The 27,350-nt window shown below is 48.1% G+C and overlaps 1 protein-coding gene across 9 annotated transcripts in view; it reads right to left on the bottom strand.

The window, feature by feature from the left end:
* The window catches only part of LOC122379881 (transcription initiation factor TFIID subunit 6-like), a 235,198-nt gene that overhangs the window by 19,533 nt on the left and 188,315 nt on the right, over window positions 1-27,350 (bottom strand). For 5 of the 9 annotated variants that reach the window (XR_006256248.1, XR_006256247.1, XR_006256245.1 and 2 more), the window contains exons 11-12: window positions 15,504-15,607; window positions 15,277-15,344 (exon numbers count right to left, since the gene is read on the bottom strand). Coding sequence is in view for 4 of the 9 variants with exons in the window: in XM_043362457.1 (XP_043218392.1) it covers window positions 15,327-15,344; window positions 15,504-15,607 (122 nt within the window). In the remaining 5 variants the exon portion in view is untranslated. The remainder of the gene's footprint in view (window positions 1-15,276; window positions 15,345-15,503; window positions 15,608-27,350) is intronic. The other 4 variants (XM_043362457.1, XM_043362458.1, XM_043362459.1 and 1 more) reach the window with 1 other exon arrangement.

Below are 27,350 nucleotides of genomic sequence, written 5' to 3'. Positions count from 1 at the left end.
ATTTTCGAAAAAAACCGGAATACATGTGATAGTCCCTGTGCCCTTCTATATACATACCAAATTTCAGATCGATATCTCGTTTTTTGGGCCAAGTTATAGCGAAAAAACTGTTCAAAAATGATGACGTCAAATTTTTGAACTCAATTTTTAGCGATTCTAGACCACGTAGGGCAAAACAAAAACCACCATTGAACTCCCCGTGACGAGCTGCATTGAATCGATACCCATTTTATGCAAAAATATCAACTTTGAAATTTGACCAAATTTTTTTTTTTTTTATAAATTTAGTCCGAACCTTTTGATGGGAAGGATTCACAAGGACAGAGCCACCACTAAGCGAAGCTTGTTGCGATGACCCTGCCCTCTACCCTCCGATCGCGCAATTCCGATTCTATGGCAGAATTTAGAGTCCAAAGTTTAACGTGCGCACAAAGCCGCGCACGGCCGATCCCCTCGCTGACTTCGCCTGGCTACGGCCTGCCACCAACCGCAACCATACCTGTCAGGAGGCCCATAAATGTCGAGCGCCCGTCGCGCTTCGAACCCGGACTGTTATAACCGGGAACGCGTGCTCTCACCACGCGGAGTCCAACGCTCTAACCAACTGAGCTACGGGACCGGCAAATATTTGACCTAACCTTGACCAAAACGTGACCTAAGCTGGCCCCAAAGGCTGGCTGACCCACATAATCGCATTTGTCATGTAAAATGGACCATAAATCATGTATTACACGACACTTTCATATTGTGACCCCCCAGTGACCTGACCTCTGTGACCTGACCTGGTATCAGTGACCTCAAATAGCAAAATATGTGTTTGAAGAACATTTCCCCCATCGATGATTTTCAATGAAATGCATTTTACTCGATTTTACAACGCATTTCTTGAAATTCCTGTCAACGGGGAAAATTCGACCTTTGACCTGACCTGTGACGTCATCGGTTTGACCTAGGTCAATAAAATTGGGTCACAAGGTAGTTCCCTGATAGGGCTATCCAACACCGTTTGCCGCTTGTCGCTAGGTTGCGTGGTTCTCGAGATCTTAGGGGGGGCAAATTGCCCCCTCCCAACAGGGCGCGTTGCTCGGCAGAGCCCAACGGGGCGCGGGTTAAGTGTTTTTGTTCAAAAAGGTGCAGCGGAAAATGCATATGAATAATGGCGAAGCGAAAATAAGCCGGTGTCCCAAGGGAGTCATTGTACCAACATGTGATGTGAGGTGACTCGTGGATGGTCAGTAGTGCGCATGTGGAGCAGTTCACCGAATGGCGTTTTTATGTTTTTCTTAATTACGGAGCGAGCAAAGCGAGCGGAGTCTTTCGTAGATTAACGGAAATTTCTTAGTATGAGCGGCCGGCCGTGGGGACGCTTTTGCGAGGCTTATACATATCTCAGCAACCACTTGACACCGATTTACATGCGGTAATTTTTGTAGGGTAGCTTCATTCCTTCTACCAAGTATTGGACTTTTCCCGATGCATGTGGGTGACCCCTTATGCACGTGCCACGTGCAAAACGAAGAGGTGTCAGTTTTGTAACAATTGCAATATCTCGGTAACTACTGGGCCGATTGCGCTGAAAGTTGGCATGTAGGTAGGCACCCACTAGGCAATGCATATCCATGTGCCACAGTTGGGGTGCCGCTGCACGTGCACACGTGCAGGGGTCGATTCCAGATCTCGAGAACGGCTGAACCGATTGCGCTGAAATTTGGTACACGGTTAGGGACCAGTTAGTAGGGTGCCGTGCACAAGTCAGCTGGGACACATGTTGCACGTGCGCACGTGCAGGGTGCCGCTTCCAGATCTCGAGAACGGCTAGGCCGATTGCGCTCAAATCTGGCACATCGCTAGGGACCGGTTAGTAGGGTGCATTGCACAAGTTAGTTGGAGGTGCCTGTCGCAATTTCGCACATGCAAGGCCCACCTTCTCGCATGTAACGGAAGTTAGCCCACATTCAGCCCACATTCGGCCCAGCCCAGATTGGGGCTGCCAAATCTAGGGAAAAATCTAGAAATCTAGGGAAAAATCTAAAAACCGTTTTACGCCTAAACGGCTGGACGAAACTGAAAAATAAGACCACCATTTGAAAGATCTCTTCACCCCAGACCTAATGATATGGTTAAATACCGGATCAATTTAACCAAAAGCATGATTTAACCAGGATGAAAATTTTCGGTCAATGGGGCGGCCCATACGATTTTCTTCAAAATCGGCATGGTGATACTACAGGCCCAGATGACCAATCTGGCTGAAGAAACCCCTATGGGCATTGAAATCTATGGGGTAAAAACGCCCTTGGAAAGTTTTACCCACGCATTTCTGGCAAGACTATCGCACGCATCCCCCCAATATGGGTATCATATGAAAGCCCATGAAAACCCAAACAAAATGGTGGGGTAAAATTTACCCATTACCCCATCCAGGGTAAAGTTTACCCCAGATGAAAATTTTCGGTCAATGGGGCGGCCCCTACGATTTTCTTCAAAATCGGCATGGTGATACTACAGGCCCAGATGACCAATCTGGCTGAAGAAACCCCTATGGGCATTGAAATCTATGGGGTAAAAACGCCCTTGGAAAGTTTTACCCACGCATTTCTGGCAAGACTATCGCACGCATCCCCCCAATATGGGTATCATATGAAAGCCCATGAAAACCCAAACAAAATGGTGGGTTAAAATTTACCCATTACAGCATCCAGGATAAAGTTTACCCAAGATGAAAATTTTCGGTCAATGGGGCGGCCCCTACGATTTTCTTCAAAATCGGCATGGTGATACTACAGGCCCAGATGACCAATCTGGCTGAAGAAACCCCTATGGGCATTGAAATCTATGGGGAAAAAACGCCCTTGGAAAGTTTTACCCACGCATTTCTGGCAAGACTATCGCACGCATCCCCCCAATATGGGTATCATATGAAAGCCCATGAAAACCCAAACAAAATGGTGGGGTAAAATTTACCCATTACACCATCCAGGGTAAAGTTTACCCAAGATGAAAATTTTCGGCCAATAAGGCGGCCCCTACGATTTTCTTCAAAATCGGCATGGTGATACTACAGGCCGAGATGATCAATCTGGCTGAAGAAACCCCTATGGGCATTGAAATCTATGGGGTAAAAACGCCCTTGGAAAGTTTTACCCACGCATTTCTGGCAAGACTATCGCACGCATCCCCCCAATATGGGTATCATATGAAAGCCCATGAAAACCCAAACAAAATGGTGGGGTAAAATTTACCCATTACCCCATCCAGGGTAAAGTTTACCCAAGATGAAAATTTTCGGTCAATGGGGCGGCCCCTACGATTTTCTTCAAAATCGGCATGGTGATACTAAAGGCCGAGATGATCAATCTGGCTGAAGAAACCCCTATGGGCATTGAAATCTATGGGGTAAAAACGCCCTTGGAAAGTTTTACCCACGCATTTCTGGCAAGACTATCGCACGCATCCCCCCAATATGGGTATCATATGAAAGCCCATGAAAACCCAAACAAAATGGTGGGGTAAAATTTACCCATTACCCCATCCAGGATAAAGTTTACCCAAGATGAAAATTTTCGGTCAATGGGGCGGCCCCTACGATTTTCTTCAAAATCGGCATGGTGATACTACAGGCCCAGATGACCAATCTGGCTGAAGAAACCCCTATGGGCATTGAAATCTATGGGGTAAAAACGCCCTTGGAAAGTTTTACCCACGCATTTCTGGCAAGACTATCGCACGCATCCCCCCAATATGGGTATCATATGAAAGCCCATGAAAACCCAAACAAAATGGTGGGGTAAAATTTACCCATTACAGCATCCAGGGTAAAGTTTACCCAAGATGAAAATTTTCGGCCAATGGGGCGGCCCCTACGATTTTCTTCAAAATCGGCATGGTGATACTACAGGCCGAGATGATCAATCTGGCTGAAGAAACCCCTATGGGCATTGAAATCTATGGGGTAAAAACGCCCTTGGAAAGTTTTACCCACGCATTTCTGGCAAGACTATCGCACGCATCCCCCAATATGGGTATCATATGAAAGCCCATGAAAACCCAAACAAAATGGTGGGGTAAAATTTACCCATTATCCCATCCAGGGTAAAGTTTACCCAAGATGAAAATTTTCGGTCAATGGGGCGGCCCCTACGATTTTCTTCAAAATCGGCATGGTGATACTAAAGGCCGAGATGATCAATCTGGCTGAAGAAACCCCTATGGGCATTGAAATCCATGGGGTAAAAACGCCCTTGGAAAAATTACCCACGCATTTCTGGCAAGACTATCGCACGCATCCCCCCAATATGGGTATCATATGAAAGCCCATGAAAACCCAAACAAAATGGTGGTGTAAAACTTACCCATTACCCCATCCAGGGTAAAGTTTACCCAAGATGAGAATTTTCGGTCAATGGGGCGGCCCCTACGATTTTCTTCAAAATCGGCATGGTGATACTCAAGGCCGAGATGATCAATCTGGCTGAAGAAACCCCTATGGGCATTGAAAAATATGAGGTAAAAATGCCCTTGGAAAGTTTTACCCACGCATTTCTGGCAAGACTATCGCACGCATCCCCCCAATATGGGTATCATATGAAAGCCCATGAAAACCCAAACAAAATGGTGGGGTAAAATTTACCCATTTACCCATCCAGGGTAAAGTTTACCCAAGATGAAAATTTTCGGCCAATTGGGCGGCCCCTACGATTTTCTTCAAAATCGGCATGGTGATACTACAGGCCGAGATGATCAATCTGGCTGAAGAAACCCCTATGGGCATTGAAATCTACGGGGTAAAAACGCCCTTGGAAAGTTTTACCCACGCATTTCTGGCAAGACTATCGCACGCATCCCCCCAATATGGGTATCATATGAAAGCCCATGAAAACCCAAACAAAATGGTGGGGTAAAATTTACCCATTACCCCATCCAGGGTAAAGTTTACCCAAGATGAAAATTTTCGGTCAATGGGGCGGCCCCTACGATTTTCTTCAAAATCGGCATGGTGATACTACAGGCCCAGATGACCAATCTGGCTGAAGAAACCCCTATGGGCATTGAAATATATGGGGTAAAAACGCCCTTGGAAAGTTTTACCCACGCATTTCTGGCAAGACTATCGCACGCATCCCCCCAATATGGGTATCATATGAAAGCCCATGAAAACCCAAACAAAATGGTGGGGTGAAATTTACCCATTACCCCAACCAGGGTAAAGTTTACCCAGGATGAAAATTTTCGGTCAATGGGGCGGCCCCTACGATTTTCTTCTAAATCGGCATGGTGATACTAAAGGCCGAGATGATCAATCTGGCTGAAGAAACCCCTATGGGCATTGAAATATATGGGGTAAAAACGCCCTTGGAAAGTTTTACCCACGCATTTCTGGCAAGACTATCGCACGCATCCCCCCAATAAGGGTATCATATGAAAGCCAATGAAAACCCAAACAAAATGGTGGGGTAAAATTTACCCATTACCCCATCCAGGGTAAAGTTTACCCAAGATGAAAATTTTCGGTCAATGGGGCGGCCCCTACGATTTTCTTCTAAATCGGCATGGTGATACTACAGGCCCAGATGACCAATCTGGCTGAAGAAACCCCTATGGGCATTGAAATCTACGGGGTAAAAACGCCCTTGGAAAGTTTTACCCACGCATTTCTGGCAAGACTATCGCACGCATCCCCCCAATATGGGTATCATATGAAAGCCCATGAAAACCCAAACAAAATGGTTGGGTAAAATTTACCCATTACCCCATCCAGGGTAAAGTTTACCCATGATGAAAATTTTCGGTCAATGGGGCGGCTCCTACGATTTTCTTCAAAATCGGCATGGTGATACTACAGGCCCAGATGACCAATCTGGCTGAAGAAACCCCTATGGGCATTGAAATCTATGGGGTAAAAACGCCCTTGGAAAGTTTTACCCACGCATTTCTGGCAAGACTATCGCACGCATCCCCCCAATATGGGTATCATATGAAAGCCCATGAAAACCCAAACAAAATGGTGGGGTAAAATTTACCAATTACCCCATCCAGGGTAAAGTTTACCCAAGATGAAAATTTTCGGTCAATGGGGCGGCCCCTACGATTTTCTTCAAAATCGGCATGGTGATACTACAGGCCCAGATGGGCCGCCCAATTGACCGAAAATTTTCATCTTGGGTAAACTTTACCCTGGATGGGGTAATGGGTAAATTTTACCCCACCATTTTGTTTGGGTTTTCATGGGCTTTCATATGATACCCATATTGGGGGGATGCGTGCGATAGTCTTGCCAGAAATGCGTGGGTAAAACTTTCCAAGGGCGTTTTTACCCCGTAGATTTCAATGCCCATAGGGGTTTCTTCAGCCAGATTGATCATCTCGGCCTGTAGTATCACCATGCCGATTTTGAAGAAAATCGTAGGGGCCGCCCAATTGGCCGAAAATTTTCATCTTGGGTAAACTTTACCCTGGATGGGTAAATGGGTAAATTTTACCCCACCATTTTGTTTGGGTTTTCATGGGCTTTTTTTTTCATGGAAAAATCTAAAAACCGTTTTACGCCTAAACGGCTGGACGAAACTGAAAAATAAGACCACCATTTGAAAGATCTCTTCACCCCAGACCTAATGATATGGTTAAATACCGGATCAATTTAACCAAAAGCATGATTTAACCAGGATGAAAATTTTCGGTCAATGGGGCGGCCCATACGATTTTCTTCAAAATCGGCATGGTGATACTACAGGCCCAGATGACCAATCTGGCTGAAGAAACCCCTATGGGCATTGAAATCTATGGGGTAAAAACGCCCTTGGAAAGTTTTACCCACGCATTTCTGGCAAGACTATCGCACGCATCCCCCCAATATGGGTATCATATGAAAGCCCATGAAAACCCAAACAAAATGGTGGGGTAAAATTTACCCATTACCCCATCCAGGGTAAAGTTTACCCAAGATGAAAATTTTCGGTCAATGGGGCGGCCCCTACGATTTTCTTCAAAATCGGCATGGTGATACTACAGGCCCAGATGACCAATCTGGCTGAAGAAACCCCTATGGGCATTGAAATCTATGGGGTAAAAACGCCCTTGGAAAGTTTTACCCACGCATTTCTGGCAAGACTATCGCACGCATCCCCCCAATATGGGTATCATATGAAAGCCCATGAAAACCCAAACAAAATGGTGGGTTAAAATTTACCCATTACAGCATCCAGGATAAAGTTTACCCAAGATGAAAATTTTCGGTCAATGGGGCGGCCCCTACGATTTTCTTCAAAATCGGCATGGTGATACTACAGGCCCAGATGACCAATCTGGCTGAAGAAACCCCTATGGGCATTGAAATCTATGGGGAAAAAACGCCCTTGGAAAGTTTTACCCACGCATTTCTGGCAAGACTATCGCACGCATCCCCCCAATATGGGTATCATATGAAAGCCCATGAAAACCCAAACAAAATGGTGGGGTAAAATTTACCCATTACACCATCCAGGGTAAAGTTTACCCAAGATGAAAATTTTCGGCCAATAAGGCGGCCCCTACGATTTTCTTCAAAATCGGCATGGTGATACTACAGGCCGAGATGATCAATCTGGCTGAAGAAACCCCTATGGGCATTGAAATCTATGGGGTAAAAACGCCCTTGGAAAGTTTTACCCACGCATTTCTGGCAAGACTATCGCACGCATCCCCCCAATATGGGTATCATATGAAAGCCCATGAAAACCCAAACAAAATGGTGGGGTAAAATTTACCCATTACCCCATCCAGGGTAAAGTTTACCCAAGATGAAAATTTTCGGTCAATGGGGCGGCCCCTACGATTTTCTTCAAAATCGGCATGGTGATACTAAAGGCCGAGATGATCAATCTGGCTGAAGAAACCCCTATGGGCATTGAAATCTATGGGGTAAAAACGCCCTTGGAAAGTTTTACCCACGCATTTCTGGCAAGACTATCGCACGCATCCCCCCAATATGGGTATCATATGAAAGCCCATGAAAACCCAAACAAAATGGTGGGGTAAAATTTACCCATTACCCCATCCAGGATAAAGTTTACCCAAGATGAAAATTTTCGGTCAATGGGGCGGCCCCTACGATTTTCTTCAAAATCGGCATGGTGATACTACAGGCCCAGATGACCAATCTGGCTGAAGAAACCCCTATGGGCATTGAAATCTATGGGGTAAAAACGCCCTTGGAAAGTTTTACCCACGCATTTCTGGCAAGACTATCGCACGCATCCCCCCAATATGGGTATCATATGAAAGCCCATGAAAACCCAAACAAAATGGTGGGGTAAAATTTACCCATTACAGCATCCAGGGTAAAGTTTACCCAAGATGAAAATTTTCGGCCAATGGGGCGGCCCCTACGATTTTCTTCAAAATCGGCATGGTGATACTACAGGCCGAGATGATCAATCTGGCTGAAGAAACCCCTATGGGCATTGAAATCTATGGGGTAAAAACGCCCTTGGAAAGTTTTACCCACGCATTTCTGGCAAGACTATCGCACGCATCCCCCAATATGGGTATCATATGAAAGCCCATGAAAACCCAAACAAAATGGTGGGGTAAAATTTACCCATTATCCCATCCAGGGTAAAGTTTACCCAAGATGAAAATTTTCGGTCAATGGGGCGGCCCCTACGATTTTCTTCAAAATCGGCATGGTGATACTAAAGGCCGAGATGATCAATCTGGCTGAAGAAACCCCTATGGGCATTGAAATCCATGGGGTAAAAACGCCCTTGGAAAAATTACCCACGCATTTCTGGCAAGACTATCGCACGCATCCCCCCAATATGGGTATCATATGAAAGCCCATGAAAACCCAAACAAAATGGTGGTGTAAAACTTACCCATTACCCCATCCAGGGTAAAGTTTACCCAAGATGAGAATTTTCGGTCAATGGGGCGGCCCCTACGATTTTCTTCAAAATCGGCATGGTGATACTCAAGGCCGAGATGATCAATCTGGCTGAAGAAACCCCTATGGGCATTGAAAAATATGAGGTAAAAATGCCCTTGGAAAGTTTTACCCACGCATTTCTGGCAAGACTATCGCACGCATCCCCCCAATATGGGTATCATATGAAAGCCCATGAAAACCCAAACAAAATGGTGGGGTAAAATTTACCCATTTACCCATCCAGGGTAAAGTTTACCCAAGATGAAAATTTTCGGCCAATTGGGCGGCCCCTACGATTTTCTTCAAAATCGGCATGGTGATACTACAGGCCGAGATGATCAATCTGGCTGAAGAAACCCCTATGGGCATTGAAATCTACGGGGTAAAAACGCCCTTGGAAAGTTTTACCCACGCATTTCTGGCAAGACTATCGCACGCATCCCCCCAATATGGGTATCATATGAAAGCCCATGAAAACCCAAACAAAATGGTGGGGTAAAATTTACCCATTACCCCATCCAGGGTAAAGTTTACCCAAGATGAAAATTTTCGGTCAATGGGGCGGCCCCTACGATTTTCTTCAAAATCGGCATGGTGATACTACAGGCCCAGATGACCAATCTGGCTGAAGAAACCCCTATGGGCATTGAAATATATGGGGTAAAAACGCCCTTGGAAAGTTTTACCCACGCATTTCTGGCAAGACTATCGCACGCATCCCCCCAATATGGGTATCATATGAAAGCCCATGAAAACCCAAACAAAATGGTGGGGTAAAATTTACCCATTACCCCAACCAGGGTAAAGTTTACCCAGGATGAAAATTTTCGGTCAATGGGGCGGCCCCTACGATTTTCTTCTAAATCGGCATGGTGATACTAAAGGCCGAGATGATCAATCTGGCTGAAGAAACCCCTATGGGCATTGAAATATATGGGGTAAAAACGCCCTTGGAAAGTTTTACCCACGCATTTCTGGCAAGACTATCGCACGCATCCCCCCAATAAGGGTATCATATGAAAGCCAATGAAAACCCAAACAAAATGGTGGGGTAAAATTTACCCATTACCCCATCCAGGGTAAAGTTTACCCAAGATGAAAATTTTCGGTCAATGGGGCGGCCCCTACGATTTTCTTCTAAATCGGCATGGTGATACTACAGGCCCAGATGACCAATCTGGCTGAAGAAACCCCTATGGGCATTGAAATCTACGGGGTAAAAACGCCCTTGGAAAGTTTTACCCACGCATTTCTGGCAAGACTATCGCACGCATCCCCCCAATATGGGTATCATATGAAAGCCCATGAAAACCCAAACAAAATGGTTGGGTAAAATTTACCCATTACCCCATCCAGGGTAAAGTTTACCCATGATGAAAATTTTCGGTCAATGGGGCGGCTCCTACGATTTTCTTCAAAATCGGCATGGTGATACTACAGGCCCAGATGACCAATCTGGCTGAAGAAACCCCTATGGGCATTGAAATCTATGGGGTAAAAACGCCCTTGGAAAGTTTTACCCACGCATTTCTGGCAAGACTATCGCACGCATCCCCCCAATATGGGTATCATATGAAAGCCCATGAAAACCCAAACAAAATGGTGGGGTAAAATTTACCAATTACCCCATCCAGGGTAAAGTTTACCCAAGATGAAAATTTTCGGTCAATGGGGCGGCCCCTACGATTTTCTTCAAAATCGGCATGGTGATACTACAGGCCCAGATGGGCCGCCCAATTGACCGAAAATTTTCATCTTGGGTAAACTTTACCCTGGATGGGGTAATGGGTAAATTTTACCCCACCATTTTGTTTGGGTTTTCATGGGCTTTCATATGATACCCATATTGGGGGGATGCGTGCGATAGTCTTGCCAGAAATGCGTGGGTAAAACTTTCCAAGGGCGTTTTTACCCCGTAGATTTCAATGCCCATAGGGGTTTCTTCAGCCAGATTGATCATCTCGGCCTGTAGTATCACCATGCCGATTTTGAAGAAAATCGTAGGGGCCGCCCAATTGGCCGAAAATTTTCATCTTGGGTAAACTTTACCCTGGATGGGTAAATGGGTAAATTTTACCCCACCATTTTGTTTGGGTTTTCATGGGCTTTCATATGATACCCATATTGGGGGGATGCGTGCGATAGTCTTGCCAGAAATGCGTGGGTAAAACTTTCCAAGGGCATTTTTACCCCATATATTTCAATGCCCATAGGGGTTTCTTCAGCCAGATTGATCATCTCGGCCTTGAGTATCACCATGCCGATTTTGAAGAAAATCGTAGGGGCCGCCCCATTGACCGAAAATTCTCATCTTGGGTAAACTTTACCCTGGATGGGGTAATGGGTAAGTTTTACACCACCATTTTGTTTGGGTTTTCATGGGCTTTCATATGATACCCATATTGGGGGGATGCGTGCGATAGTCTTGCCAGAAATGCGTGGGTAATTTTTCCAAGGGCGTTTTTACCCCATGGATTTCAATGCCCATAGGGGTTTCTTCAGCCAGATTGATCATCTCGGCCCGTAGTATCACCATGCCGATTTTGAAGAAAATCGTAGGGGCCGCCCCATTGGCCGAAAATTTTCATCTTGGGTAAACTTTACCCTGGATGGGGTAATGGGTAAATTTTACCCCACCATTTTGTTTGGGTTTTCATGGGCTTTCATATGATACCCATATTGGGGGGATGCGTGCGATAGTCTTGCCAGAAATGCGTGGGTAAAACTTTCCAAGGGCGTTTTTACCCCATAGATTTCAATGCCCATAGGGGTTTCTTCAGCCAGATTGGTCATCTGGGCCTGTAGTATCACCATGCCGATTTTGAAGAAAATCGTAGGGGCCGCCCTATTGACCGAAAATTTTCATCTTGGGTAAACTTTACCCTGGATGGGGTAATGGGTAAATTTTACACCACCATTTTGTTTGGGTTTTCATGGCCTTTCATATGATACCCATATTGGGGGGATGCGTGCGATAGTCTTGCCAGAAATGCGTGGGTAAAACTTTCCAAGGGCATTTTTACCCCATATATTTCAATGCCCATAGGGGTTTCTTCAGCCAGATTGATCATCTCGGCCTTGAGTAACACCATGCCGATTTTGAAGAAAATCGTAGGGGCCGCCCCATTGACCGAAAATTCTCATCTTGGGTAAACTTTACCCTGGATGGGGTAATGGGTAAGTTTTACACCACCATTTTGTTTGGGTTTTCATGGGCTTTCATATGATACCCATATTGGGGGGATGCGTGCGATAGTCTTGCCAGAAATGCGTGGGTAATTTTTCCAAGGGCGTTTTTATCCCATATATTTCAATGCCCATAGGGGTTTCTTCAGCCAGATTGATCATCTCGGCCTGTAGTATCACCATGCCGATTTTGAAGAAAATCGTAGGGGCCGCCCCATTGGCCGAAAATTTTCATCTTGGGTAAACTTTACCCTGGATGGGGTAATGGGTAAATTTTACCCCACCATTTTGTTTGGGTTTTCATGGGCTTTCATATGATACCCATATTGGGGGATGCGTGCGATAGTCTTGCCAGAAATGCGTGGGTAAAACTTTCCAAGGGCGTTTTTACCCCATAGATTTCAATGCCCATAAGGGTTTCTTCAGCCAGATTGATCATCTCGGCCTGTAGTATCACCATGCCGATTTTGAAGAAAATCGTAGGGGCCGCCCCGTTGGCCGAAAATTTTCATCTTGGGTAAACTTTACCCTGGATGGGGTAATGGGTAAATTTTACCCCACCATTTTGTTTGGGTTTTCATGGGCTTTCATATGATACCCATATTGGGGGGATGCGTGCGATAGTCTTGCCAGAAATGCGTGGGTAAAACTTTTCAAGGGCGTTTTTACCCCATAGATTTCAATGCCCATAGGGGTTTCTTCAGCCAGATTGATCATCTCGGCCTGTAGTATCACCATGCCGATTTTGAAGAAAATCGTAGGGGCCGCCCCATTGGCCGAAAATTTTCATCTTGGGTAAACTTTACCCTGGATGGGGTAATGGGTAAATTTTACCCCACCATTTTGTTTGGGTTTTCATGGGCTTTCATATGATACCCATATTGGGGGGATGCGTGCGATAGTCTTGCCAGAAATGCGTGGGTAAAACTTTCCAAGGGCGTTTTTACCCCATAGATTTCAATGCCCATAGGGGTTTCTTCAGCCAGATTGATCATCTCGGCCTGTAGTATCACCATGCCGATTTTGAAGAAAATCGTAGGGGCCGCCCCATTGACCGAAAATTTTCATCTTGGGTAAACTTTACCCTGGATGGGGTAATGGGTAAATTTTACCCCACCATTTTGTTTGGGTTTTCATGGGCTTTCATATGATACCCATATTGGGGGGATGCGTGCGATAGTCTTGCCAGAAATGCGTGGGTAAAACTTTCCAAGGGCGTTTTTACCCCATAGATTTCAATGCCCATAGGGGTTTCTTCAGCCAGATTGATCATCTCGGCCTGTAGTATCACCATGCCGATTTTGAAGAAAATCGTAGGGGCCGCCCCATTGACCGAAAATTTTCATCTTGGGTAAACTTTACCCTGGATGGGGTAATGGGTAAATTTTACCCCACCATTTTGTTTGGGTTTTCATGGGCTTTCATATGATACCCATATTGGGGGGATGCGTGCGATAGTCTTGCCAGAAATGCGTGGGTAAAACTTTCCAAGGGCGTTTTTACCCCATAGATTTCAATGCCCATAGGGGTTTCTTCAGCCAGATTGGTCATCTGGGCCTGTAGTATCACCATGCCGATTTTGAAGAAAATCGTAGGGGCCGCCCCATTGACCGAAAATTTTCATCTTGGGTAAACTTTACCCTGGATGGGGTAATGGGTAAATTTTACCCCACCATTTTGTTTGGGTTTTCATGGGCTTTCATATGATACCCATATTGGGGGGATGCGTGCGATAGTCTTGCCAGAAATGCGTGGGTAAAACTTTCCAAGGGCGTTTTAACCCCGTAGATGTCAATGCCCATAGGGGTTTCTTCAGCCAGATTGATCATCTCGGCCTGTAGTATCACCATGCCGATTTTGAAGAAAATCGTAGGGGCCGCCCAATTGGCCGAAAATTTTCATCTTGGGTAAACTTTACCCTGGATGGGGTAATGGGTAAATTTTACCCCACCATTTTGTTTGGGTTTTAATGGGCTTTCATATGATACCCATATTGGGGGGATGCGTGCGATAGTCTTGCCAGAAATGCGTGGGTAAAACTTTCCAAGGGCGTTTTTACCCCATAGATTTCAATGCCCATAGGGGTTTCTTCAGCCAGATTGATCATCTCGGCCTGTAGTATCACCATGCCGATTTTGAAGAAAATCGTAGGGGCCGCCCCATTGACCGAAAATTTTCATCTTGGGTAAACTTTACCCTGGATGGGGTAATGGGTAAATTTTACCCCACCATTTTGTTTGGGTTTTCATGGGCTTTCATATGATACCCATATTGGGGGGATGCGTGCGATAGTCTTGCCAGAAATGCGTGGGTAAAACTTTCCAAGGGCGTTTTTACCCCATAGATTTCAATGCCCATAGGGGTTTCTTCAGCCAGATTGGTCATCTGGGCCTGTAGTATCACCATGCCGATTTTGAAGAAAATCGTAGGGGCCGCCCCATTGACCGAAAATTTTCATCCTGGTTAAATCATGGTTTTGGTTAAATTGATCCGGTATTTAACCATATCATTAGGTCTGGGGTGAAGAGATCTTTCAAATGGTGGTCTTATTTTTCAGTTTCGTCCAGCCGTTTAGGCGTAAAACGGTTTTTAGATTTTTCCCTAGATTTCTAGATTTTTCCCTAGATTTGGCAGCCCCAATCTGGGCTGGGCCGAATGTGGGCTGAATGTGGGCTAACTTCCGTTACATCCTTCTCGCTTGCTCCGTTGGTCGCCACAGAAGGCGTTTTACTGGTAAATAAATCTATGCTGTTTTCTTTCATTTGTTGAGCCAATTTGTCCACAGTGTTGAAATTCTGCAGAGAGATAGTATCTGTAATGCAATAGCACCTGACAATCGCCAATGCCTAATACAACTGTTGGCTTCAATCTTTCCACTTGGTGCGCTTTGCCAGCCATTAACCCGCGCCCCGCGGGGGATCCTGGATTTCCACGCCCTGCTGGGGGGTTGAACTCCCCTTCTAACTCGGCTCCTGGGGCACGTAGCGATACGCGAAAGGCTGCGTTCGAAAGAGCGCCAAAAATAATGACAAAATCACTCCAGTCATTGTTTTGGTCAGGTCAAAGGTCAAGTCACCGAGGTCATTGAAGGCAAAACTTTTGGGGCTAGTTGGAGCCGATTCTGACAATTTACAGTACCTTTGAAGGTGACTTACCTAAGGTACCTTTGTCCCTGCCGTCCCACCTACCGAGCGATGGTGTGGCAGTACGCGCGCACGGTGTTCACCAGCAGCACAGCTCACGAGGACGGCTCATCCTGAAACACCAAATCCACCTTCACGTCAAACAGCGCTCTGCCAAGCCTAGATCGTCGCACATAGTTGACAGAGAAGAGGTGCCCCAGTGCAGCGGTCGGTGCGCTGGACGCTCGGTGCCGGTGGCTGAGCGCGCTGGCTGGCTCGCTGAGCGGCCGTACCTGAGTGGGCGCCGCGGCGCGTGGTCCGCCCAGCACCACCAGCCGGCCAGAGCCGCCGGCAGCCGCCGGAGAGCCGCTCACTATAATGGTCCGCTGCGGAGTGCCTGCAACACACACAGAGTGCACACTGAGTGCCTACATCGCAGACATACCGACAGGGTGGCTGCAACACACGCACAGAGCAGTAGCGGCGCAACAACTTCAATTAAGGGAAGGCACTGCCGACTTTGGGTCCCATTCTTTCCATGCAACGCCCATAGGGCTAACGTTAAAATGCCAAAATCAAACGGGGTTCGGTGCCCCGGTGCCCTCCCCGTTCCGCCGCCTATGGCACAGTGCCTAGTGTCAATAGCACCGTCCGTTGGGTAGGTAATATCAAATATCCTAGCTATCATAATCTAAAAAAGGCAGAGATTCAAATGGGACTGAAACTGCTCAATGCTTATGCAGTAGAGTACATGACAAAATTGAAAATGATCAATGAACATTTTGCGCTAGGCACATCATGCATGTGTCGCAATTTCGCATTATGTTTGCATGTGTGTTTTTGAAAACGTAGCCCCGCTACGGTTCGAACACACAACCCACCTACCAGAACTCCACCGATCTACCGTCGCGCCACCGAACCGTTGCAAATGTAACGGAGACTGGGGCGGGTGCGTGTTGTGTAGCCGAGCGTTCGAGCTGAAATGTGGAACTACCCAGCGCCCAGCCGGCCGGATGACGTCACACCACGGCCAGTGCCGGCGCGGCGGCAGACTGGCCGAGATTGGCATGGTCTTAACTTGGCGACAAGGGCGGATCCAAGGGGGGGGGGCCAACGGGGCCATGCCCCCCCCCCCCAAGACGGTCAAAGGGGGGCCATACTATCTTTTGGCTCCCCCACCCCCCAGACAAAAGTCAAGAAAACTAAAAAATAAACATTCTCAAAGTTCCTATGCTGAAAAACTGAAATATTGCTTTGATGATTGAGTGACCTTGGGGCAAACGTGAAAAACTCTGCCAACCAGAGTCAAAATGGCCCGTGCCGGCGAGGGTTAACATGTAGGAGAAATCGACATGATATCACATTTTTATTCGCATTCATAGGCACGTGTTCTGTATTGTGTACTGGTTGGTTTTAATTGCAAATTTGTTGGAGAATAAGATTGTCATTAGGCACTTTTTTTAAAGAAAAAGGTATTTCTAACGTTTGCCATGGCCAAATGTGTGATTCTTGTCAGAAAACTGAGGAATGATCATAACAACACTGAGTATAATCAACTTCAGCTTGAGAGATTTCAGAAGCTTCTTAATAGCTGAAGCTTCTTCATAGTTCATTAACACTATTAACCAGGAGCTTTATTGTCTCATGCCTGAATGTATATGGATTTAAACCTCGCCCGTATTGGCGTTTTGTCAGCCGCGAACGTATAGGGGGGGGGGGGGGAGGTCCGTTGCCCCCATTGCCGTTTGGCCGCTGATCGAGCTAGAGCTTTGCGAAAAAAAAAAAAACGTGACGAGAGGAAGACGATGATACCCAATTTAAGGTCCTAGGTCATTGGTTCATGGTTGACCTTCCAGGTCAGGTCAATGACCCAAAAGTCGGGAAAATTGGGACCTGTTAGAGCGTCGTAAGTGTGGCTGAGCTTTTTCGGGGTGCTGATCACGAATATCGTGTTAGTGTTGATCCCAGAAGATGTCTTCATGCATTTAGGCCAGGTCGGGTCAGGTCAACCAGTAGTGGTCCTGCCGGGTATTCGTAGTATGTACGTGTCAACCGCCTCTGACAGCTTCGTAACATGTTACGAAGGCACCAAAAGTACGTCGTAAATGTTCAAATGGTTGCTGAATTCGAGTTCAGCTCCAAAAACTAGCCTAGAAACATGTAAAACTCGAAAAAGTGAACTGAGGTCATCAAAGGTCATTGGTCAATGACCTGACCTGACCTTCAGGTGACCTTCACACCCATCCAAATGCATGGAACCAACATCATATCACATGTTTGAACGCTTGAAACCACGAAAAGACTGCAAACGCGCGGCTAATGCGAGCCAACATACGCCGAATCGCGATCCCGGCCAAACATGGTCTCGAGAAATAGGTCACAGGTCAAAGGTCACTTCGGTCAGGGTAATTAAAGTTTAAGAGTAGATGCAAAATTGATTAACTCGAGGGTACTGAAAGCTTCGTCGCGATTAGCCGTTTTTACGCGAGTTATTCGCGAAAAACCGAGGGGGTGGGGTCTGTTCGACCCCTCCCCCCTATACGGGCGAGGGTTAACAGAGGAAGACACAATTTCCCCTTACCTGTACTTGTTTTTGAAGTGTTTCAAGCGTCATTTTGAGAAGGTGCTTTATACAGTTAGGGGGTGCATGTGCACCCCTAAAACCCCTAATGCTCCACCATATGTCACTAACTAAACCCACTATTTGAAGTTATAATTAATGACACATGAGTAGTTTTCACTCAACATAGTAGGATAATTAAGCATTAAATGCAAAATTAGAGGTTGAGGTTGTCCGGCATTTAGCCCAACAGGATACCTCTTCAATCGTCCTAGCTGAACCCGGCATAAGCTCAGCTTGTCTGAACTCGGACACACCATCAACATTGCCGAGTCTGAATTTGAGCTCGACGCCGGGCCATGGGCCTGAACTTTGTGGTCATGGGCGCGGGAGCTGGGGGTCAGAGGGGGCAGCCTGCCCCCACAACTCTGGGGCCGTGGGGGCGCTGCCCCACAACTTTTCATAGAGCTAGGAACCGTCGGGGCAGCTTGCCCTCCCTGAATTAGCGGTTGTGGGTCACAAAGGAAAACTAAGGGGAAGAAAACATTTAAGAAAAAATCCCCCTCTCTACCTGGCTTGACAGCTCATGTGGAAGATTTAAGCCTTTATTCTACGTTACCAAAAAGGTAGTTCCTTGACTCAGCTGAGACAAAATATCTCACTTTTTGCAAATGTTTTCGTTTCGTTTTTTCGATGAAAAGGCGAAGGGTGAAAAATAAGTGGCCTAAAACCGGTGAGAAAACTAGATTTGGGGGTACCCTAGGTTTGGCTAGTCCCAACCGGTTGCCCCCCCCCCCCCAAGACGGCCGGCTGGATCCGCCCTTGCTTGGCGAAGAGGCACTGGCGGATCCAGGGGGGGGGGGCATTAGGGGCATATGCCCCCCCCCCCGACAGGAGCCTGGGGAGGGCATTCAGTACAAGTATGCCCCCCCCCCCCGTTCAGACTTACACTTCTTACGCCTATAACGAGGAACTAAATACGAGGGCAGCGCTTTTCGAGGAGCGCTGTGGCCCGAAGGTTTGGACTTTGAATTGTGAAAAACGCCCGCCCGCCGCAAAACGCAAACACCGCAAAACGCACGCCCGAAACGCCAACGCAAAGGTCACAAAAAATAAACAAACGCCCGCCCGCCGCAAACCGCAAATAAAAAAACGCAAAAACGCCGCAAAACAATAAAACCGGCCGCATCGCACGCCCGCTAACCGCCAACCGAAAACGCCAAAAAATCGCCCGCCCACCCGCCGCCAAAAGCAAACACCAGAAAAAAAACAACGAAAAAGCGGCCGCCAACCGCAAACAAATTTAACACCGCAAACGACGCAAAAAAGAAAACCGCTCGCATCGCCCGTCCGCCCGCCCGCCCGCCGCAAAAGACAAACACCGCAAAAAAGCACAAAACGCCCGCCCGCCGCAAAACGTAAACACCGCAAAACGTGCAAAACGCACGCCCGAAACGCCAACGCAAACGGCGAAAAAAAATCGCCCGACCGCCGCAAACCACAAAAAAAAACGCCGAAACGCCGAAAAAAAATAAAACCGCCCGCACCGCACCGACGCTAACTGCTAACCGAAAACGACTTAAGTCGCCCGCCAGCCGCCAAACGCAAACACCGCAAATAAGCGCCCGGCCGCAGCAAGATAATAATTTATCAACGACTGGCATACCGCTAGGTTGGTCATTTTCACTGATCAAAAAGATATCTGCAAAAATCTCCGAGATGAAAGCGCCCGATTAAAAAACGGATGGCACGTGCGTGTTCCTCGCCCCCAACTTCCTTCAGGTCAATCGTCATTTGGGTCACCTAACGTATTGACGACCGGCTGCGTGGAATGAATATTGCGCCAAGAAACGTAAGTATATTGTCAAAAAGAATCCCCAGAATGGTGGATCCCAAAAGTTTGAAAATACCACTTTGACCCAATGGACGACACCTCAAACAGTTGCCGACCGGATGACACCCATTGTTTGGTCACCCACGCCATAGTATGCATCATGGGTGCGCCGAAATGACCAAAAGTCCCAATTTCCGGGGTGCAGGGTCATTTTCAACGGCACGTGGCACGTGGTTCTGGACTTTTCCGGCCACTTTGCGACATACCCATGGGTAGTGCACCGAATGGTGGTTGATCCGCATGGAAGAAAATGGGGGGTCGTTTGGATCGTTTTCGAGCAATCTGGCGTGGGACGCATTTTTTCATTTTGCCCATTGGCTTAACACGGGAATTTTCAAAGTCACGTGGCACGTGCACCAGATGGTCCGCGGAGGGGAGACCCATACCAGAACGTAGATCACCTGGCCCACTAGAAATCCTGAAAAAATCAGAATTTTTGGAACAGCCGTTTTCTCGAGCATCAAGTTGTACTGATCTCAGGCAGCTTTTGCCAAATTGTCAGGGAACTCAGATTTGTTTTTCAATAGAAAAACACAATTCTAAAGAATAGTGTTTTAACTATTGACAACAAACCTTCGGTTAAAAATGGATTAGAAAGCCTTCCTAGTAACTACTTTTGTGATCAGAGTCGTTTTAGTAACCTCAATTTAGTTATCATTGCTTTATTTTGTCCAAAAATATGTTGCTTCTTAGTTCTTACCACAGGGGAGTCATGCAGCTTCAACCCTTTTGACCGTATTGTCTAACGATGGCACTCATATTGCGCAAACCAGGAATCGGCCGCCGCCTATGCTTGGGATAGGGACGGTTAGAATATGATTTACCTGTACCAGCATAACGCCTTTTGGGGCGACTAACGGAGCGAGCGAGAGGGTGGGCCTTGCACGTGCGAAATTGCGAGGGGGTACCTCCAACTGACTTGTGCACGGCACCCTACTAACCGGTCTCTAGCGACGTGCCAAATTTGGGCACAATCGGCCCAGCCGTTCTCGAGATCTGGAAGCGGCACCCTGCACGTGCGCACGTGCAAAATGGGTCCCAACTGACTTGTGCAATGTGCACGGCACCCTACTAACCGGTCCCTGTGTAGCAAATTTGAGCGCAATCGGTCGAGCTGTTCTCGAGATCTGGAAACGAGCACGTGCGCACGCGCAGCAGCACCCCAACTCTGGCACATGGATATGCAGTGCCAAGTGGGTGCCTACCTACATGCCAGCTTTCAGCGCAATCGGCCAAGTAGTTACCGATGTATTGCAACAATTACAAAACGGACACCTCTTCTTTTTGCACGTGGCACGTGCATAAGGGGTCACCCACATGCATCAGGAATAGTCCAATACTTGGTAGAAGGAATGAAGCTACCCTACAAAAATTACCGCGTGTAAATCGGTCAAGTGGTTGCTGAGATATAAGCCTCGCAAAAGCGTGACCAGTCACGGCCGGCCGGCCGCTCATACTCAGAAATTTCCGTTAATCTAAGGAAAGACTACGCTCGCTTCGCTCGCTCCGTAATGACCGCAGCCAGTGCAGCGTAACGGGGGGGGGGGGGGCACAAAGGGCGCGTGCCGCCTCATTAGATGCATGGTGCCCTATGGGCCCGAGAGGCCCTGCACTCTGCAGTGCCAATTGCCGCTCAGGGTCGAAGCGTGCCTTATTTCGACTGAGATAAGACCCACAGGACTCGTGAGAGCACCTCACGGAGTCACGGGCTCCTGAGTCGCCACACATCACACATCTCCATAAGGGCCCCACTCCGGCTTCTGAGGGCCCTGTGCTGGCCTCTGAGTGACCTTGCTGACCTATTAAGCGTCAGCTCTAATTAGGGTCCTGGCCCATACCCGCATGGAACGGCTCCACACCAGTGTCTCTGAGGGCCCATAACGGCGCCTGTGGGGGTCTCACACCGGCGCCTTTGAGGGCCCAACACCGCCACAATCTGAGGGACTAACACTAATATTAAGGCCCTACATCGGCGGCGGCTCTGAGGGCCCCACACTGGCGCCTCTGAAGGTCTTACACAGGCGCATCTGACGGCTACCTACCTGCAACTCTGTGGGCCCCACACTGGTGACTCTGAGGGCTCCCAGTGACGCCTGAGAGTACCACGCCGGTCTCCAGGATCCCACAGGGCTCCTGAAGGCCTCTGCTGGCCCTTGCTGGTCTCTTGAAGACCCCTTGACCCCATGCATGTGTCTCTGAGGAGTGAGGACTCCCACAACGATGCCTTTGAAAGTCTCCACCGGCGACTGTGAGGGCACCACACAGACACGTCTGAGGGCCCTACATCGCCACCTCTGAGACAGCAGTGTCTCCTGAGGCCCCACATCGGCGCCTCTGGGGCCCCACACCAGTGCCTCTGGCAGCCAGCCACCAGTAACTCTGTAGGTCCTACACCGGTGACTCTGAAGGCCCCACCGGCGTCTGAGAGTACCATGCCGATCTCTAAGGACTCCACAGGGCTCCTGAAGATACTGCCGGCCCTCACTTGCCGGCCTGTGAAGGCCCATTGTTGGCATCATACGGCCCGTTACCGGCCTCTGAGGGCCCTTTGTCGGTCTCTGAGAGGTCCTACTGGGTTATTAAGCATTCGCATTTCGCACCAACAACTCCAAGGGCCCCACACACAGCCATATATGAATGGTGTGGGCTTAGGGCCACACCAGTGACTGAGGCACCACAACGGCGTCAATGTGAGGGCCTCACACCAGCACCTTAGAGGGCCCACACCGGCTCCTTTGTGGTTCCTGCACCAGTGCCTCTGAGGGCCCCACACCACTGCCTCTGGGGAACCCACACCGATACCTTTGATGGTCCCACGCCAGTACCTCTTAAGGTTCCACACCGGCGGCCCTGGGTCGGCTCTATACACCAGTCATTCTGAGGGCCCCACCGGCCCCACCAATTTTCGTCGATTTCTGGCGCTGCCCGGGTATTTGTCCCAAAAGCCTCCTCCTCCTGGATCTGCCAATGGGAGTCAGGTGTCCTACCATTTCTGTTTTTTTTTTATAAGAAAAAAAAATTGAGTCAGGGCTATGACGAAAAATAGTTAAGTGGCCTAAATCCGATGAGAAAACAGGATTTGGGGGTACCCTAGGTTTGGCTCCGTGACCTGGTATGCCCCCCGCGCTGAAACCCTGGATCCGCCAGTGCGAAGAGGCATCGGACGCCAAACCTCTGCTCCAGCTATTTATCACATTTCATTTAGCGCATTGTTTCTTTGATGTGTGTGAGCTATCAAGTCCTTCAAATACCATATGTGTAGGTGAGCGTACCTGCATTTAGTGTATGCTATGCTATGTGGATTGAAAATTGGGGGCACATCAGACACGCTGCGCAATGGATTCTGGCATAGCTTGGTTGATTCTGGCTTCGTGTCTTCTCGCAAACCATTGAAAGGGAGGACGTCATTTTTAAAGTTTGTTAGGTGCACTCAAACGTTTAAAGATAAGCAACCACTCATTGAATTTCTGGCGAGTGATGGTGGAACGTTCTGTTCACAAACGACTGAGTAGTGAGTACCTTCCTGGTTACCTACCTGCAATGGCAAATACAAGATACCTATAAGAAACAGGTAGGTCGGATGTTTTGAGTAAAGCCCTGGTGACGTCACTGACATTTCTTATATGGAGAATTTCGCCTATAAGGAAAATATTTTACAAACGAAAAGTTGAATTTATTAGGGAAAAATACAACCTTTCAATTTCATCATGAAAGTTATATAATTTAATTAAAAAACTTGAAATCCTTTGAGTGTTTGTCCCAACCCCCTGCTATACCTTTGGTCACGTGACTGCCATGATTAACTTTGCGTTTTGCAATGTTGTGACTTAAACAGAAGTAATAAATGTTACAAGTGTATTATTTATGATGTTTTAGGCAGCAATCGTGTAGGGTAAGGGCGGGTAAGAGGACGCGGGTGATAAGAGTACGCATCAGCTGTTTCGGTTGCTTAGCAACGCGGGTTTGTCGAGTTCATGAAGTGACATGAAGCCGTACGTAAAAACGTACGTCAAGATCGATTGGGGATAAAAAAGCAATGGACCGTCAGAATCATGCACACACATACACTCAAATACACTCAACATTCGCAACCATACCACCGACTATCACTTCCGCTGACGACACAGCCAGAAGTGTGACTTTACGGCGCTCCTAAAACTCTTCAGGTCGAGGTCCAAAAGGGCAGCGGGCAGCTGGTTTAACCTTCGCCCCAGTGGAGGGGGGGGGGGCATATGTTACCACCAGTGGCGTATTCAGGGGGGGGGGGCATGGGGGCAATGGCCCCCCCCCCTTTCCGCCCAGCCGCCCAGATGGCGCCCCAATTAGCGCCGACTAGGCTGTTGCCGTTTTACAGAGGGAACATGAATTAAAGAGTGATGTGAAGGCAGGGATCGAACTCAATATCTCTTTGGGGGTGCCTGGAGACCCGAATGTTCTCCAGGACACCCCCAACTAGGACCTGAGCCCCCAATTATGAAGGACGCCCCTCCGGAAACCAGAATATTCCGAACCCCCAGGGTCGATGGCGCCCCTGAAGAGCCGCTGGCACCCAGCTGAACGGAACAGTCGCCTCTTTAAAGGTTGATGGCGCCCCTCTAGAGCATCCGGCGCCCCTCTGAAGTTCACAGCTGCCCCAATCGGCCCTATTCAAGATCGATGGCGCCCCCTGAAACCACTAGCGCCCCTCTAAGGCACCCGCATTCTTCTCAAGATCACAGTCGCCCTATCCGAGATCAATAGCGCCCTCAAGAGCCACTAGTGCCCCCCCCCCCTTGAGGCTGAAGTTGTTCCGATTGAGACTTAAGTCGCCATTCAAGCCCAACGACGCCCCTCCAGAGCGTCCGGCGCGCTTCTGAAGATCACAGTCGTCCTCATCCGAGGTCGCTGGCGCCCCTCAAAAGTCACTGGCGCCCATCTAAACGGAGATTACAGCTGCCTCATCTTAAGATCGATGGCAAACCTCTGAAACCAATGGCACCCTTCTTAGAGTACCCGGCGTCCCTCTGAAAATCACATTTGCCCCATCCGACACAACGCCCCTTGACACTACAGTCGCCCCACCCAAGCTCAAAGCGCCCCTCCAGAGAGTGCAGCGCCCTGCTGAAGGCAACAGTGGCCCCATCCATGGCCAATGGTGCATTCAACACAGTCTAAAGATCACAGTCGCCCCATCAACCAGAGGTCGCTGGCGCCCCTCAAGAGCCACTGGCGCCCACCTGAACCGGGACTTCAGTCGGCCCATCCTAGATCAATGGCGACCATATGAAACCACTGGCGCCCCTCTGAAAATCCCAGTCGGACCATCCGAGATCAATGGCGCCCCGCCCCATTCAAGATCGATAGCGCCCCCCCTTTCCTGAAACCACTGACGATAGGTAATTATTTGACAATGGGGCTTTCTCATGGACACCAAGGGCCTTTTTCAAGATGCAGCAACCAGACGGCGCCGAGCTGGGCTAGGATGTGCCAAGCGTTTCTTATAAGGCAGCCTCGTTAGTGCCACCCCTCGTTGCGATACCGCCCCTCAATTTGCGACGCCGCCTCTTCACCGTACAATGCCACTCCTCAATGCAAGTGGTACCCCTCAGGCGCAGTGCCGCCCATGATTGCGATGCCGCCCCCGCCTAGCAGTGCGGTACCGCCCCCAGCGTATGTGTTTTTTAATTGAACCTGCTGGGGGTGTTTGAACACCCTCATCTAACTCAGCTTGTGGGCCACGTCGAGACACGCAGTAGGCGGCGTTCGAAAGAGCGTCAAAAACTATTATCAAACTACTTAGGTCATTGTTAAGGTCAGGTCACCAGAGACAACCAAGAATCAAATTTAACCGATTTTAGCATTTTTCGACAAAGCGGCGCATAAGTCAGGATTCAGAAGGAGATTGAGCTACAGCGCCGCAGCAAAGCGCAATCGATACCTCTTTTTATGCTCTTTCTTATTGATTATCTCAGATTTGACCTAAGGTAGGTAAACGTTTTAGCCGTAAAATATACGTATTCACGTTGGACGTTTACCTGTAATACCTTTTGGTTCAGACCTGCACGAGATTAGTTTAACCGGCATCGTGTTCCATTTTTCGAGACTAGTCAAATGAACTAAGAATTCGACATTAACCCGGCAGTTGCTGGGGTATTTCGCCACCCACCGTTTGCTGGGGGGGGGGGGGGGGCAGCCGATAACTCGAGAACCAATAGGCGCAGCGAAACGCACTAGGCGGCAAACGAAAGAACGCGACGAGACGCTTCAGATGAGTACTTTAAAGTTGAAGTTTGAGGTCACAGGTCGGGTCAAGGTCAGGTCAAACACCTGAAATCGGGCTTTCAGTAGCATGGACTTCAGGACTTCGCAATGGGCGCCTCTCGTCATAAACTCTGTCAAAACGGTGCACAATCCATCACATAAGGCCTACAAGACTGTCAGCTCCATGTAGGGGTCAGTCAAGCATAGGTCAGGGTCAAGGTCAGGTCAACCGGGTAGGCACATATCCCCGAAAATCAAAACTGATATTCACAGCTTGTGACACATGTTTTATGGGTAATTTGGGGCGTAGAACACGATGGTGACATTCATTTTATCATATGTGTACGTGTTTGGCTCAAAAAGTTCAATTTAAGAAATGCATGTATCATGGTCGTGAAGTAGTCACGAGAAATTGCCAAGATTCAGTTCAAGATTTTGGGAAATTCGGAACGATAATCAATAATCGAAGATAGCCATTTGATTGGTCATGGTATTGGCAGTCTAATGGCGTTTACGGCATGCCTGTATGTCTATTCTGTGATTTTATATGATTTTTTTAACATGTGCCGTTTTTGGTCGAAAACTCAGAAATCATGACGTCACTAAAACCTCGATATCTCAAAAATTTTCCGACCAATTTTTTGAAACTTTGTCAAAATACACTTCAACCTATGCCCTACAGGTACCCAAAATTTGGCGCGCCTGCGGCGCGCCGTTTTTATGCTATGGCCCGGCGAAAAAAGTGGGGGCGTTTAACGCCCCCCCCCAGCAACTCGCGGGTTAAAGGGCATTTTGAGATTATTTGACCTAAGGTGAAGGTCATCACCTAGCCGGGAAAGGTCATTACGAGCGAGCGAGCGCAGCGAGCGAAGCGAAGTCTTTTCAATATAACGGAAAAATCTCAGTATGAGCGGCCCGGCCCGGCCCGGCCCGGCCCGGCCTGTAACGCTTTTGAGAGGCTTATATCTCAGCAACCGCTGGACCGATTGGCCTGCAGTCTTTTTTGCTGGGTAGCCCCATCCCTTCTACCCCGTAATTGACTACTTTTGATACATCCCAGTGACCGTCGTGGCACGTGCCACGTGAAAAGTCGAGGGTGTTCAAGCAGTTTTGCAAAAGTAATGATTTTGAGAGGCCCATATCTCAGCAGCGGCTTGAGCGATTGTCTTGCGGTAATTTTTATAGGGTAGCGGCATCCCTTCTACCAAAGGTCGGATACTCTTGATCTATGTGAGTGACCCCCACTGCACGTGCAAAATACAAAAAGAAGAGGTGCCAAATTTGTTCCCATTTCAGTAACTCGGTAATTACTGGGTCGATTTTGCTGAAACTTGGCATACAGGTAGGCACCCACCAGGCAATGCATTCCCATGTGTTGGGGTTAGGGTGCTACTGCACGTGCGCACGTGCAGGGGGCGTTTCCAGATCTCGAGAACGGCTGGGCCG

Source organism: Amphibalanus amphitrite, unplaced genomic scaffold, assembly GCF_019059575.1.
Source record: "Amphibalanus amphitrite isolate SeventyFive unplaced genomic scaffold, NRLGWU_Aamphi_draft 000086F_arrow, whole genome shotgun sequence".
NCBI lineage: Eukaryota > Metazoa > Arthropoda > Thecostraca > Balanomorpha > Balanidae > Amphibalanus > Amphibalanus amphitrite.
The sequence above is the reverse complement of the archived record's forward strand: the minus strand, read 5'-3'. Positions and strand labels throughout refer to the sequence as shown.